Source organism: Pseudonaja textilis, chromosome 2 (genome assembly GCF_049901715.1).
Source record: "Pseudonaja textilis isolate UNSWEBS1 chromosome 2, rPseTex1.2, whole genome shotgun sequence".
In the NCBI taxonomy this organism is placed as follows: domain Eukaryota; kingdom Metazoa; phylum Chordata; class Lepidosauria; order Squamata; family Elapidae; genus Pseudonaja; species Pseudonaja textilis.
The window spans coordinates 105,627,916-105,643,581 of record NC_141991.1 but is presented as its reverse complement, the minus strand read 5'-3'; the positions used below and the strand labels follow the sequence as shown (position 1 = coordinate 105,643,581).

General features: G+C 37.4%; 1 protein-coding gene across 8 annotated transcripts in view; it reads right to left on the bottom strand.

Moving 5' to 3' along the window:
* The window catches only part of TNRC6C (trinucleotide repeat containing adaptor 6C), a 144,363-nt gene that overhangs the window by 21,660 nt on the left and 107,037 nt on the right, over nucleotides 1-15,666 (bottom strand). For 6 of the 8 annotated variants that reach the window (XM_026702069.2, XM_026702072.2, XM_026702070.2 and 3 more), the window contains 4 exons: nucleotides 10,765-10,914; nucleotides 3,324-3,470; nucleotides 2,480-2,599; nucleotides 284-367 (listed from right to left, as the gene is read on the bottom strand). In XM_026702069.2, the coding sequence (XP_026557854.1) occupies nucleotides 284-367; nucleotides 2,480-2,599; nucleotides 3,324-3,470; nucleotides 10,765-10,914 (501 nt within the window). The remainder of the gene's footprint in view (nucleotides 1-283; nucleotides 368-2,479; nucleotides 2,600-3,323; nucleotides 3,471-10,764; nucleotides 10,915-15,666) is intronic. The other 2 variants (XM_026702073.2, XM_087924782.1) reach the window with 1 other exon arrangement.

Sequence of the window (15,666 nt, the reverse complement as noted above, 5' to 3'; positions counted from 1 at the left end):
CTTACCCAGGATTCTTTCTGCTTCCCACTTAATGATCTGGATGTCTAGAGTTATGATGTCAATGAAGACTGCCGGGATTGACATAGAGAAGTAATGTGGTCACGAGATTAGTGCTTCACAACTGCATCACTTAGCAATGGAATTTCCAGTCCCAATTGTGGTCATAAGTTGAGGACTACCTGTACAATTACTGATTTATTCTTGGATAAAAGAATGCAGCACAGAATCTTTATTTTATAAATAGTCTTTACTGACGGTACATCTGGAAAGGAGTGAAACCTACTTGCTGTTCCTGTTGTCTGATGGGTCCGGAAACGTTACGCTGAGCCTGTAACATCTGCTGCTGGATTTGTAAACGTTGGTATGCCTGAAATATACAAAGAAAGGAATCATATGATCACAGAACAAGGACATCCAATTCTTACAGTGTATTTAGTCAGCATTTGAATAGCTTTAGTACTTTTCCATTCTGCCATTCCACTGAACTGTGCTCCAAAATCTTGAAATTCCTAACTGCACTGAATTTGAGTAAGTTTCAGAGCAAACATGGGCTGCAATCAATATTTGGCCAGTTAGAACTGAGGATAAAGTCTTAAATATACAATGAGAAAAGTATAAGTATCATCATCTGAACATGACACTTTAAAAAGTAGAAATGAGAAGTGATACACCTCTTCATTCAGTCCAGGACTACCCTCTTGCCTATTTTGCTTGCAGAACCATATTTAGAAAGAAACCCTACTTATGCCAATATTGGATTTCTAAATGTAAAATTGGCATGGATTTACAGAAGGCTACATTTTGATGAGAAACAGAAGGGTACAAAAATGATACGTATTTTAAAAAGAAACCTTTCTATAGATGCTTTCTATGGATGGAAACCCTGCTACGACTAGCTACTTCTGGAATTCAAGACAATTTGTTGAGGTCAGGAAGCTGAGGAAGGACATGCATGTGGCGCTTGGAAGATATCCCAGGGATCTAGATTTCCATTTTGTTTGAAAAAGAGCAGCTAAGCTAATAGGTTTTTGTAATTACCAGAAACAAGAACTTTATCATGGAACACCTCTGCTTATGAAATTAAGACACACACATTTCCCCAGTAATTAAAAAAGGATTCCTAATATATATGAATATCCATTGTATGTATGATAGCTATGCCAAAGTGACTTTAAGACTTTAATCTATCAACTGCATTAACCATTAATGCATGAACCATTTAAATGATGGTTCTGATGTGAAATATATGCCTGTCTTAAAGCATTTATTTTTTAATTGCTCAAGAAGATAGGTTAAGAATCATTTTAAAGTCTACCTTTAAACCAGATGGTTGTGGCACTCACTTATTCTCTGCCCAGTCTCCATCACTGCCAAAACCATTTTCCCTTCTTTTTTATAGGTGCTTTTTCAAAAGGCTACTGGACTTTTGTTTTTTCTTGAAGATGTTTGGCTTCTCATCCAAGAAGCTCCCTTCTGAATGAGTGGAGAATGGAATGATTTATATTCCTTGCAGTCATCTGGTCATTAGCACTCTTTTTGAGAGTTGCTGAGGCCACTTGGAGGTTTAGAATATAAATCCTTCCATTCTTCACCATTCAGTCAGAACTGAAGGAGCTTCTTGGATGAGAAGTGAAACATCTTCAAGAAAAAACAAAGAAAATCCAGTTGCTCTTTGAAAAAGCACCTTTGGGGCCACCATGACCTGGATGACTGAGAATCTCCATAGACACCTCTCTCTCCATCTTTTAGATTGGGATTATTAGAAATAAACAATCCCAAATTCAATAGCATGGCTTGGATTCAGCTCTTGCAAAAGAATACATTAAATTCCATAGTAATATTTTAACATTTGGAGTTATGTGATGTAACATAATGTTGTTTCTGTGCTCTGAATCCCATCGAAAAAAGTCCAAAAGACAGGTTGATCAGAGGTAGCTTGATCTAGTGTTTCTGGCACCAGACTAGAAACCAGGTGACTGTGTATTCTAGTCTTGCCTTAAGGATGAAAGCTGGCTAGATAACTTTTGGCCACTTTCTCTTTCTCTCAGTCCATCTCACCTAACTGTTGTGGGGAAAATAAGAGGAGAGGGACATTAAGTATGTTAGCTAGTTTGAGTTTTTAATAAAAATAATAAAAAGGATAAAATATTTCAGCAAAATAAATGCACAATTATAGTTACTTTGAGAAGAAATCATACATAACTCTTAGTAATGATTAACATGTAGTAGATAAAATTATAGGGATTGAGTTTTGGTAAAGAGAAAGGCGATAGAAATATGGTGAACATTCTGAGAAACACTAGCAGTACTAGGAAATGGTTTTGGTGATGCTGCTGCTTATATGATTCAGAAGTTAAAGAGCAGAAAAATCTGAAAATAATCAGCAAAATATGAGACTAAAAATGTTCAAAAGAAGATAGGAAGATAATACCTTTATTAATTGTATATAATTTCTTTGGTTTTTTTTTTTTTTACTTACCAGCTGCAGCTGATAGAGCTGGTTCAACATCGTCATATGCTGAGGATTAATTGGCGAGGTTAATAGTGCAGGATTGAGACCAATGTTTTTTGCTGCAAACTGCAAAAGCTGTGCTTGAACCTGAGATATAATGGAACAGTTTATTACTATAATTTACATTCTGCTATACCAGAATTTAAGCATACCAGAACACTAATGGCATGTGATCTGACTTTCTGTGATTCTTTTGTGTTTATTTTTGATAAATATATAAAAAACCCAAGAAATTTATAGTAACTGCTTGGTTCAGACAAAATAGTAGCATATTGTACTTGCTGCATATCATAACTAGGGTCTCCTTACTTAAGATTGCTACTTAATATGTATTGAACATGGTATAGAAATAGTCACTGCTAGAAATATAATAAATCTTTGCAAAACTGAAGAATAACTGAAGAAAAGAAAGTAGCATCCTGATTGCTTCAGGAATAATCAGTGTTAGTGGTTAATGTAACCTGGATTTCTATACTCCTGGCTACCAACAAAGAAATTCTCCCAATTCTCTTTAATTTAAAAAAAAGTTTTCAAATTTCGTTGTGATGTTTCTCCCTTATTTAGTTCCAAGGTTGTCTTATCTTCAACTTTACCATCCTTCTTGGAGGAGGAGGGCAGGGGGGAAGGTCCTTGGTGGTCTCTGCAGCTCCCATTAAATCCCAAAAGAAAGCATCATGAAAGATTCTCATCAGAGAATCTCTTTTTCCTCTAGAAACGATCCACCCAATTATTTCTCCACAATTTAAGAAGTGGCTTGATCAGCCCTTGGTGTCCAGCTCTGCCGCCTATAATGCTGTCAATCTCCACTAACCTGAGGGGAGAGAAACTGAGGCACTTGAGCACGAAGACTAGGCTGGGATGAGTTAAGAGGTTGCACTGGCGGTTGCTGCGGCTGTTGCATGGTCCTGGCTTGTGCTGCTCCGCTATTGCCAAACATACCTAGATTGCCACTCGGTATCTGCAGAATAACAAAATTCACATTTTTCAGAAGTGCATTTTGCTTGGTGGCAATCATTTGAATTGCTCTAAATGTTATTGAACAGGACACCTCCCCCCCCACCGTAAAAACTAGCAAACTTTCAATCGATACTTGAGTGAAATGTTACATTAAAGCTCAGATAGATCAGTAGTAACTAATATACTGATGTTTTAGTAGATATATCCACAAATATCTACTTAGAACCATCCAAAAGTACAGTATATAAAACTCATATTTGTGGTCAGCCATATGTGGGCACTTCCCTCTCTGATGGTTACCTGGAAGGAGTGGCTACCTCAAAACTTTCAGTTTGCAAGCACTGTTAGAAGAGTCAACAATATGGTCAAAACAGCACAACCGTATGGAGAGAATTCCTAATAGAAATGGTTTAAATATACGTGTGTGTGTGTGTGTGTGTGTGTGTGTGTGTACATCTAGGAATGGTGTGTGTGTATGTGTATGTATTATGTATGTATGTATGTATGTATGTATGTATGGTATTCAGCTTTGTTCGGGTATTTTCCCATGTCATTATAGTTGTGCTTTTAAAATTGTAGCAATGTTTCGGCAGAATCTCATCTGCCATCATCAGGCTTCTGTATTGTGTTCGTCTGTGAGTCAGACTTTCACAGTCATTTCAGTTTTAAATTTGGGGTTAGCCTACTGCTGTGCCAGAATGGTTTTTTCTTCATCCTGATTGGTTGGGAGTCTTGGTCTGTGTTTATTGGTCTTGGAGTTTGCTGTGTTCTGCTTGATTGGTATTTCTAATATCTTATGTCTGTTTTGTGGCTTTTTTTGTCTTGATTCGTTGGCAACATTATGTTTGCTGTATTGGAGGCTTTTAGTGCGGTTTGGCTCTGAGTAAATGGACGGCTATCATTTATTAGGAAACTAGCTTTCATCTGGGTGCCTGGTTGGGGTGTGTTTGAGCTGGAGGTATCAGGGGGGATCTCTTTGTGCCCAGGTGTTTGGTTGGCTTGTGGTGTGGAGATTTTTTTGTTTGTGAATGCAAGCTTCCAGATAATTGTCAGTCTGGTGGAGACATCTCTTCTATTCATGCTTTCAGATCTTTTTTCAATCTCTATGGCTTCTCTGATAATTCTGTAGCTGGGGTTTTCTATAGTGGCTAGGGTTTTGGTGCCATTGAAGTCGATGCTATGACCTGTTGCTTTCATGTGTTGGACTAGTGAGGAAGTGTGTTCCAGCTTTTTTACTGCATTTTTGTGTTCATCCAGGCGGGTACTTATTCTTCTATTGGTCTGTCCAATGTATGTGGCAGGGCATGATGCACAGGGGATTTCATATATGCCTTGATTTTCCAGGTCAATTTTATCTTTGGGGTTTCTTAGGATGGCTGCTATTTTTCTGTCTGTTTTGAAGGCAGTCTTGATGTGATGCCTGTGTAGTATCTTACTGATTTTATTTGTAGTGCCTCTTATGTAGGGCAGGACAGCTGTTCCATAGGTCTGTTCATCTTCTAGGTCTCCATTATGTCTCAGTGTGTTTTTGTGGATCAAGCTGGTGATTTGTGGAAGCCGTTAGCTGTCAGTACTTTAGTCAGGGTGCATAGTTCAGTCTTTATGTGTCATGTCTGCCAGGCATTTGGTTCTGGCGATTAGTGTTTTGGCCACGGAGTTTATCTGTGCTGGGTGGTGGTGGGATTGGGCGTTGAGGTAGCAGTTGGTGTGTGTTTTCTTCTGGTATATGGTGTGTCCTAGTGTGCCATCTGTTTTTTTGTAGATTAGTACATCTAGGAATGGTAGTTGTTTGTTTCCGTTTCCATGGTGAATTTGAGTTTGGGGTGTGTGCTGTTTAGGTATGTTAGGAAATTGTTTAGGTTTTCTTTTCCATGGGGCCAAATAATAAATGTGTCATCGATGTATCTTAACCATAGTTTGGGTTGTGGGTGGCATTGGCTAGGGCTCTGGATTCTAATTATTCCATGAACAGGTTTGCAATGATGGGTGACAGTGGTGATCCCATAGGGGCTCCTTCAATATGCTTGTATCTGAAACACAATGTTGCCAGCCAATAAAGACAAAAAAAGCTACAAAACAGACAGAAGATATTAGAAACACCAATCAAGCAGAACACAGCAAACTCCAAGACCAATAAACACAGACCAAGACTCCCAACCAATCAGAATGAAGAAAAAACCATTCTGGCATAGCAGTAGGCTAGCACAAATTTTAAAACAGAAATGGATGTGAAAGTCTGACTCACAGACGAACACAATACAGAAGCCTGATGATGGCAGATGAGATTCTGCCGAAACGTTGCTACAACTTTAAAAGCACAACTATGACGTGGGAAAATACCCAAAGCTAAATACCATACATACATACATACATACATATTTAAGACTGTCTTACAAAATTATAGAAATATACTCAACATGCTGGTGTCAATATACATATACTATATGTATATTCTTCTTTTGATTCTTTACAATACAGTCAAAAATATAGATTGCACTGTAACACGCCCTGTAATTTTTTATTAATTTAACCTTATTTGATATGTAAGCTATTCTATTCATTTAGTATCAATAGTATTTAAAAACTGATATTCACTTTCTGTAACTACATAGATGCTTTTTCTTTTACCCCAGTTGGCAATATATGTGATATTTAGAACAGTTAAGATTTGAATGGCAATGTCAGACAGATATGTGTGCATGTATATATATGTAACCGTATTTTTTGCACTATAAGACGTTCCAGACCATAAGACGCATCTAGCTTTTGGGGAGGAAAAAAAAATCTGCCTCTGCCTCCCACCAATTTCTCCTTGCAGCAAACAGCAAACAGCCTGGTCAGTTTCAGCACAGCTTGATTTAGCACAAGCAGGTGATTGGCACTTGGATCGGCCTCCCGGAATACTGCCTATCATCTGTTCCAGGCTGTGGGGATCGCCCCCGCCCCATCGCTGCTACCTACCACTGCCTCCTCATGCCCCATTTTCAGCCTCTGCGTGTCTCGCTTAACGGCGATAGGCAGCAGCGGCAATGGGCCCAAAATGGGATGCGCAGAGGTCAAAAATGGGTCACACAGAGGCTGAAAATAGGTTGCACGGAGACGGTGACAGATGGCGGCGATTGGTGGCGATGGTGGCAATGGGCAGTAGCGATCCCCACAGCCTGGAACTGCTGTTTGGTGGTATTTTGGGAGGCCGATCCAACCGCCAACCAGCTGCTTGTGCTAAATCAGGCTGTGCTGAAGCTGACCAGGCTGTTTGCTGTTTGCTGTTTGCTGCAAGGAAAAATTGCTGGGAGGCAGAGGCCGAGGGTTGGCAGGTGGGTGGGGTTTTGGCAGCATTCGCTCTATAAGACGCACAGACATTTCCATCCACTTTATTTTGCGGGGGAAGTGTGTCTTATACTGCGAAAAATACAGTATATGGATCAGCTTGTTACCAATCCATTTTTTAAAAAATTTGTGTTATTGTGAGAGGAATCTGGATTACCTAAAACTGTGAACTGGTCATTTTCAATTACAAATTTCTTGATTTCACAGTTTGGTTCAGGCATATTGGTAATATTTAGAATTATTGAATTACTGTCAATAGCAATGTATTTTGAATTATTCTAAATCTATAATATTTTTATAAACAAGTTAAAATGATTACTGAAATAGATGTGATATACTTGGGCACTTCAGGTATATAAAGTCGGAATACTTTGATTAATATATTGGAAGATTAAGGTGTTAAAAAAATATTAAGTTTAGTTTTTTATGATTTTAACCACACACACACAAAAGATTCTTGTCATATTTATTGTACTACCAAGAGAAATTACTTTAAATTACTTTAAATTACTTATGTTTTTAAAAATTAAAATTCACTTTTTAATGAAGGAAAGTCATTGCTCACCCCATGTTTACAATCTTGGATCACTAATACCTGTGTGCTTTGAACAATCTCTTGATCAACATAATGGAAAGACCAATCCAAATTACTGTCTGCTCAAGGTTTAATGATGTGTTTAAAATGTGAGATTAACTGCTTTTTATATGTAGTATAAAATGGCTTTGTTGTTTCTTTTTTTCCGCATTTGTCTGGTTAATTGTGGCTTTTGTTTTCTATTTTTCTTTTTTTCCTTTCTTTTGTAAATTAAAGCAATACAAATAAAATAAACAGAGAAGCCAATGTTTCCCACATCCTTGTAGATTTAGATAGATAGATAGATAGATAGATAGATAGATAGATAGATAATATAGTCATTTCCTTCTAAGAATTTTTTGTTCGTTTTTAGTTTTAGTGTAACAGTTTTGATGAATGTGTGGAAATGGTACCACTTTTCCTTTATCACCAACCAAAGTAGCAAATTTTCAAAACGATTTCTTACTATAATGACAATGATTTTATGATTCTATTGTGGAAATATTTCAGAATGATTCCTCTTATGATTCTTCTTATCTAAAGATTTCAACTTTGCTCTTCTTTCAGAATACAGAATGTTTAACGAAGTTAGAATGTAAGTCTACAGTATACAATATAGACAAATCAAATGGAATGAAAAGCCAGTGCTACATTGCACATTGTACCACAACAGTATAAAAGGACTCATAAAAATAAAGGCAGTCTTCATAGCCTCCATATAAGCTACTGTGAATAGAATCAACGAAATGTTCTTTAGAAACCTGGTACTACAACAGAGGAGGCTCTATCCGCCACACTGGTAATGATGAGACAGATTCAGGTTTTCTTTCTTTCTTTTCAAGGTATTTTAAAATGGATGGCTACATTCCTTCCTTGCTAACCCTAAGTCTGTGCAAAAGAGTCAGTCACTTGGTCCACATAGAAACTTAAGCTAACATGCTCTGAGGCATCTTCCTTGTAAATATTTTTTCTTAATTGTCTAAAATTTAAGATTAGCAAAAGATACCTAAGTTAGAGAAAGAAAAAAAACATGTAAAATTAATGGAAATTGCAAACTTGTTACGTGATCTGCTGCTTTCCGATCTGGTGCTTATTTTTAAACTGTTGGTTTTGCTTGTTTTCTTCCTATGTTACATTTCAGTCTTATCTTGTACCCAGCAGAGATTATACTACTTGAGACTTCTCAGAAAACAACATCTGAATGAAAAACTGCTGATGACCTTCTACCGCTGCACCATAGAGAGTATCTTAACTTACTGCATCTCTGTATGGTTTGCCAATTGCACAATGGCAGATAGGAAAGCATTCCAGAGGGTTAATGTCATTGCCCAAAAGATCATAACAGATAACAGATAATCAGAGTTGGAAGGGACCTTGCAGGTCATCTAGTCCAACCCCTCGCCCAAGCGGGAGACCCTACACCATTTCTGACAAATGGCAGTCCAATCTCTTCTTGAAAGTCTCAAGTGGTTGCCCTCTCCCCTCTTTGGAAGAGCTTTATAGCTCCCGCTGCCTTAAGAAAGTTCAAAACATTCTCAAAGATCCATCTCATCCTGGGAACCCTTTTTTTGAAATATTACCCGCTGGCAGATGGTATAGAATAATAAAAACAAGGACAAATAGGCTGCAAAACAGCTTCTATCCCAGGGCAGTAGCTCTTCTGAATTCTACTGTATAGTACAGTGTTGGTGTGGTGTTGGGGGTTTTTGGTTCAGTATGTGGAGTATGAAGGATGTGTATTTGTGTTTATTTTCATGGTCATGATGTGCGCTGAAGATGGTGTTTTATTTCGTTGTACAAGGTGCAATGACAATAAAGTAAAGTAAACTAAAATAAACTATTTCAATGTTGTGTAAATTGCCTTTACTTATATACTTGTGGGTACCCACCCATAACATTTTTTGGGTAGGAAGTTAGTAAACAACAATAAAAACGTAAGGAAAGTCCTTAACATGTTTCCCTTTGTTAAAAAAGGCTTTAGGGAGTTACAACTAAACCACACAGTAGGTTCAAAGATTGCCTAACTCTGCTCTAGATATACTATGTAGTTTCTGACTGACTCAATTTAATAAATTAGCAATTATTAAATACACTAGAATCAGTATGCAAACTGGCATAATGCAGTAAGGGGATCCCAATGTTGTGCCTATGGGCATCATATTACCTGCAGAACCTTAGAGTTTTCCTTCGCCCCCCTCGAATAGTCTTAAAATATTTATCAAATTGAACAAAAAGCAAATAAATAAATAGGAAACAGACATGCTGCAGAGCAAAACATCAGCTACTGGGACATTTAAAAAAATAACTGGTAGATATGCAGGAAATAAAATAGGTAGTAGGAGGAGATGGACTTTACAAAGATCATCCTGTAGGTATGCAGGTGGTGCAGTGGAAAATGAGCAGAGAAGACTGAAAATATGTGTGTTCACATGTGCTCATGTATGCGTGCCTCTTTAAAATCGACAGTTTGCAGTCTGAGAAAGTAGTATTTGTTTTGCAGGGAAGTTATGTAATTGACATCAACTCCATCTCTGCCTTGTAGGAGATCTTGAATGATTTTTTTGTTTTTTTAGACCTCAAAAATTGGAAAGAACATAAATTCAAAAGAGTTGATGTTTTGAGGTATCAGTCCTCACCTCTGCCTTATTTTCAGTTGTTGGGAAGTTTCCCAAGAACTGAAAATATATTTAAGTTTCCCAAGAACTGAAAATATATTTATGACTTCTGAAAGTACTTATCATGCATTTTCAAAGTTCCAAAGGTGCTCACTTGCCTAACAAAGCTGAAGACCCCATAAACAATAGCGTGAATGGAAATATTCTATTTCTGTGGTGCTGAGAAATGATTTATCACTCAGGATTGGCAATACCACCAACTCTACTGACTGGGTGAACTGAAAATAGAACCTGGCTTAATCCCAACTAGTAATCAAATACTGCGGTCAAGAAAGGTTGCTTGGGAGCCAGAATACCCTCCACACAGTAAATGATAATTGTTTGAGGAGGAGAAAAGAAGAAGCCTAAGAAGAGGAGAATTACAAGTTGGGAGAAGTGTGATTTCTGTTGTCACTCAAGAGTACAGGATAGAGTAACGCTATCCAGTTATGCTGTGGAAAAACAGCAGAAAAGAAATAGAAGCAGTGGTTCAGGAGTTGTGGAGAGTAGCAGCAGCAGAAAGGCAAAGGCATAATATTTAGCTAAAAGTCCTTTGTTTATCTCCTATAGTAATGACCTCCCTTTGAAGAAGGTCTAGATGCCAAATTACGTTTTGATTTAGACTCATTTACTACTTACATTTCAAAAAAGGATATTGAAATAAGGGGAAAAAACATATTCCTTTTACTAAGACAGCAACCGACTTTCACACAGTTGTCACTGAAAAGGTACCTTACCTGTCTAGAAGAATTCAAGTTTTGCATGCCCAGCCCTGAGGCAATCCCACCCAGGGTCTGATTAGGGAGTGCACTGTTTGAAAGGGGGAGCTTCAGGCTTGGTGAAGGCAAAAATGGTGAAGTAGTGGGCTCTTCCACTAGGCCGCCATCCTGATTGAAAAAAGAAAGGGTGAGCTGTGTGCAGTGTCCAGGTACAGACAGTGCACAAAACAGTTTCCCATGGAAATATAAGTGGAACATGGATGAATAAAAGATCAAAATATTGTTTAAAAAGGCATGAGGAATACATAATGAAAAGTATGGAGTGGAAGGAAGAAGAAAAAGAGAAACAGAATTAAGATACTGTTTGTCTTAATTTTTCCTTTGAAATTTTTAAATGCATAATTGTAAATATATAATCATTCTTAAATATAAAAAGCAACAAACGCTTGTTGAAACACTTTTAAGACAGGAATCACATTGCAAATATTACATGCCTCATTTGGAACAATTGCATGTCCTTTCATCAAAAAAGATTATTATTTCTATTTTTAATTACTACTTTCATATCAAACTATTTTTTCTATTAATTAAAAAAAAACTATCCCAAAGACATATAGTCATTTTGAAGAAAACTAACACTGCATTTTTGCAACATTACTATTTTGGAACAAAGTCACTTTTGTGACATTAAGAAAAACTTCAGACTGCCAAAATTCTTTAGCCTCTGGCAATACACATAATTATTATAGAATTTATAGGTAAATTCTAACCTGCAAAAAAGCTGTTAGGAAAATACATTCTATTAGCTCTCTATACAATCTCATGTTCATTGTGTGAATGAGTAAGACTTAAAAAAAACATATTAGCATAGTACTGAAAGCATTGAATACAATGAAGTTTTTTTTAAAAAAATCTGTTAGTAATTTAAAAAATAGGAAAGAAGATAAGATTGCTACGACAATTCATCTCAAAGCAGGTGCCTTAATCTAAATATTATATAGGATTTTTGGATAGATTGTCAATTACAGTCTAAAGCATAAACGCAATTATATAGATCTCACTGTTCAGGTAAAAGGACTGAGCATAAATATTTAGGCTTAATAATGGTGCATAATTCTCTAGGTAACTATCTCCACAGCAAGCTGTCTCAACAAAAACCAGGATATAATTATGTTTCTTACAATGACAGATTTCTTAAGAAGTTGAAGAAACAGATACTTTTATTTCAGTTCCACTGATACACATAATAATTCTGATTCTTCGAGGAACAACCAATCTCATTAACTGCCTACTTACTATGGAGGATTTTTTATCCTCCAGACAGGGTGGAAGACTAACAGGACATGTCCATAAAACCAACTAGCAGTCAGCAGACACTATGAAAATTTCTTAATCTCACAGCCCATAGACAGACTTAACCACTGTTTCAACTGGGAAACTATAAGAATCCCACACCAAGTTAAATTCAGAAATGTCAGGGAATTCCTGGAAACTTGAAATTCAGACAAATCAGCCATCAATAAACAGACAGTGATAAACTACATTTACACATCATTCAAAAAAAGAAAATAAAAAAGCTAAGAAGGAAAACAAAGACACCAAAACACATCAGCAACCAACATTCAGAAAAGCAAGGATCAATACCAGATATCAAGCAGAAAACAGTACCCTAATCTAGGGACTACATTCACATCCCCATCAACAACATCAGGACAAGCTATTGTTTATAGGTAACATGTAGCAAACCCTACGATGACTAGCATTGATGATGTTACCTAATCAGGCAAACAACCAAGCTCAGTTCAACCCGGAGCTACAAATATTCTCTTCTATAGGAACTACTTGCACAGCTTAAGAGTTAAAACTAGCAACTGATTTCCACTTTGCTTTGTAGAGATAGTACAAATCATAGTTTACCCATTTGGTTTAAGCTATGGTCTGCCTCAAAATTAAAGAAACCGTATTCAAGGAGAAGAGTAAATGATAGAAAGGACTTTGAAATATTTGCATCTGTTCCAAAAGGATCATTTGCTCTGTAACTGTTTAAACTTATGGTGGGGCTAAATGAAGGGATGTACAAGTCCCCAAATTTCAGGTGCTTGGCAGCCTTCTCATGACCACAGGGATGCTTTAACTCCTGCCACCCATGTATCACCACACCATCTATCTTCCCGTGGTCTCCAAGCACTTTGCGGCCCCTGCTATGCTAGTTGATTTCCATTATTTTCCTGTTCCTGCATCTGATAAGCATGGCCAGCCTGACCCTCCACAAGGCAGCTACTGGCTTCACAAATCTTTTCTTCAGGTTATGCTCAGAGGTTTCCCCACGAGACCCGGGGAAGATCGCCTGAGGTGGTTAGCAACTGCTTCTTGAAGGGCCAGGGCATGCATGTCTCATCAGGAAATGGGAGCAGGAACATGGTGAAGATCAGCTGGGGCAACAGAGTGCAGGGTGGCAAGGGTGACTGAGGTTAGGACTGGGCTGGGCAGCTGGGGCTTCTTGATGTGACGCAGTTCTGGGTTTGTAAGAGCCCCTGAGATTCAATGCAGCATGCAGCCTAGCCCCAGCTCCAGTCCAGCAGTGTGGCGCAAAGGGCTTTGCTGCACCTTTTAGAGCTCTGGGAGCTGGGGCAAATCATTATGCCTAAACCATAGTTCAATGCCTTCAAATGGACATTAGATTCCCATACAGTGGAACCTAGGGTCATTGCCGTAATCCATTCCAGGACTACGATCACAACCCGATTTGGTCGTGACTGGAAGCACAACCGTCTGCAAATGCGCGGACAAAAAAAATGGCGCAGAAGGGGAAATTGTTGCAGCTGTGTCTGGTCGCCATCTGAAGATGTCTTCATGACCAGAAACAAAACTTTTCTGAAAATTCTGGTCATCACCTGATTTGGTCGCGAACAGAAGTGTTCGCAATCTGAGGTTCCATTGTACTTTCTTTCTTAACCACCTTAGGAAATTGCTTGTAAATAGCTTTTGGATGGTAAGAACCTTCAGAAGGTTCTTACCATCCAAAAGCCATTTAAGTTTCATTACACTGGGTGAGTTTCCTTCTATCCTTGAGGAAAGACGTTCCATGCAAATTTTAGGACTTTAAAAAGAATTTTTTAAAAAAACAAATAGCAAAAGGATGACTAGAATGTTGATTCTGGAAAGTTATAAATGAATTAGGGGACCAGATGAACTTGGAATACAAGAATATTTCCTGTAGATTGTTTAAATTTTTATAAAAACATTTATGAAAAATTTGAAACTATAAGAAATCTTCCAATGGGAAAGTGTTTATTGGGGGAAAAAAAAGATGATAAAACAGGAATTATACTGCCATTAAACATAATTGCTTTCTAAATACTACCTACAACCCACACAAGCTATTGAGTTAAGAGACAGCCAGCTTTGATTCTGTATGGCATCATTCTTGCACAGACAGAGCTGGTCTCCAGCTCGGGGTCTTCCTGGATTTTGTTTGCATTCCAAGTGTAGGGTATAACCATAAGGATCTTTGCATACATGCATTTTCATGTGTCCACTCATGCCATCACTTTATGGTGAATTATTACAATGAACTCTACAATGTGTTTTTTATATATATATTTTCTAATTTTTTAATGCCTAAATATCCTCTTAAGCAGGGGAATACCGTTCAACTTAAAACATGAAGCATGGTAGAAAAGATGTATCGAATTTGGTCTGTACTTTGCAAACAAAAGTAGATTCAAGAATACATGCACTTCATTAACTTCCTAAAAATAATTATTTTACAGTTAAACTGCATTATCTTCTCACTATTCACTCAGATTATCAGGGAATACTCCATGTTCCTGACACAGGGAAAACAATGTTCAATGCCAATCAAATATAAAAAAAACCTCTGACATTCTAAATAAATCCTACTAGAGGTTCTCCCCTCTACTCTGCCCCCCAGAAGCCTCAACCTTTCTTTATTATCAATCAAATTGATGTTTATTTAGTGCTGGAAAGCCCTAAGGGAGGACCCTGACATTTTCTAGTCATATCCTCAAGGCCTTTAGCTCAACATGCTTAACATTCCGCAAGGATATCCATCATGCTCCACAAATTACAGCTTGCATGACAGTAACAGGTTCAAAGATTTCTTCCCTCTGCTCTTTACAATCCTTTCTTGAGTCTCAAATACGAACAGTATTCAACATCCTATGGTTCTGCTAATCACGAGTGTTCAAATTTGTATAACTAATGCTTACATCCAATATGTCATGGAATGTTGTTAAGAAGTGGCTCTAAACTTAATCTCTTTGATAAGTGCCAATGTAAATATGGGTAGCAAAATCTATGAAAAGTAATTTGAAAGGTATCTGAAACTCTAAAAGAATTGGAATTTAGCACATTTGATTTATTTATTTTTATCAACTTTTGATAAGAGCAATGTGAAATTTTGGTCACATAATGGAGAAATTTAATTTATGTTATGAATCTTTCTATTCATATGCCTGTCGACACACTTGCCTATTACAAACCAATACTATTAAAAAGACTCCAAGTCCAACTAGTGTCAAAATAATTTATATAAAGCAAGCTAGGGAACACACACACACACAAACTGGGATATATGAGAGACCATCTCCTCCCAATCATATCAGCCTGCCCAACTAGATATGGAGCATACTGTGGATACCATCAGCTAGGGACCTACATATCATGGGTCCCAGTGACATGATACACATCTCTATCATGGTGCCCTCTTCATGGAATATTCTTCCTATTGAAATTAGATTCATGCCATCTCTTTTGACATTCTGAAAATGTCCCAAGACCTGGTTATATAATCAGGTCTGGGGTACACAGGGAACTGTAGATATACTCAGATATGCTAGGTAATTATTCTTCTTTTGCTGAGGGTCTGCATATTTTTTATAATGTTTATTTTTAATC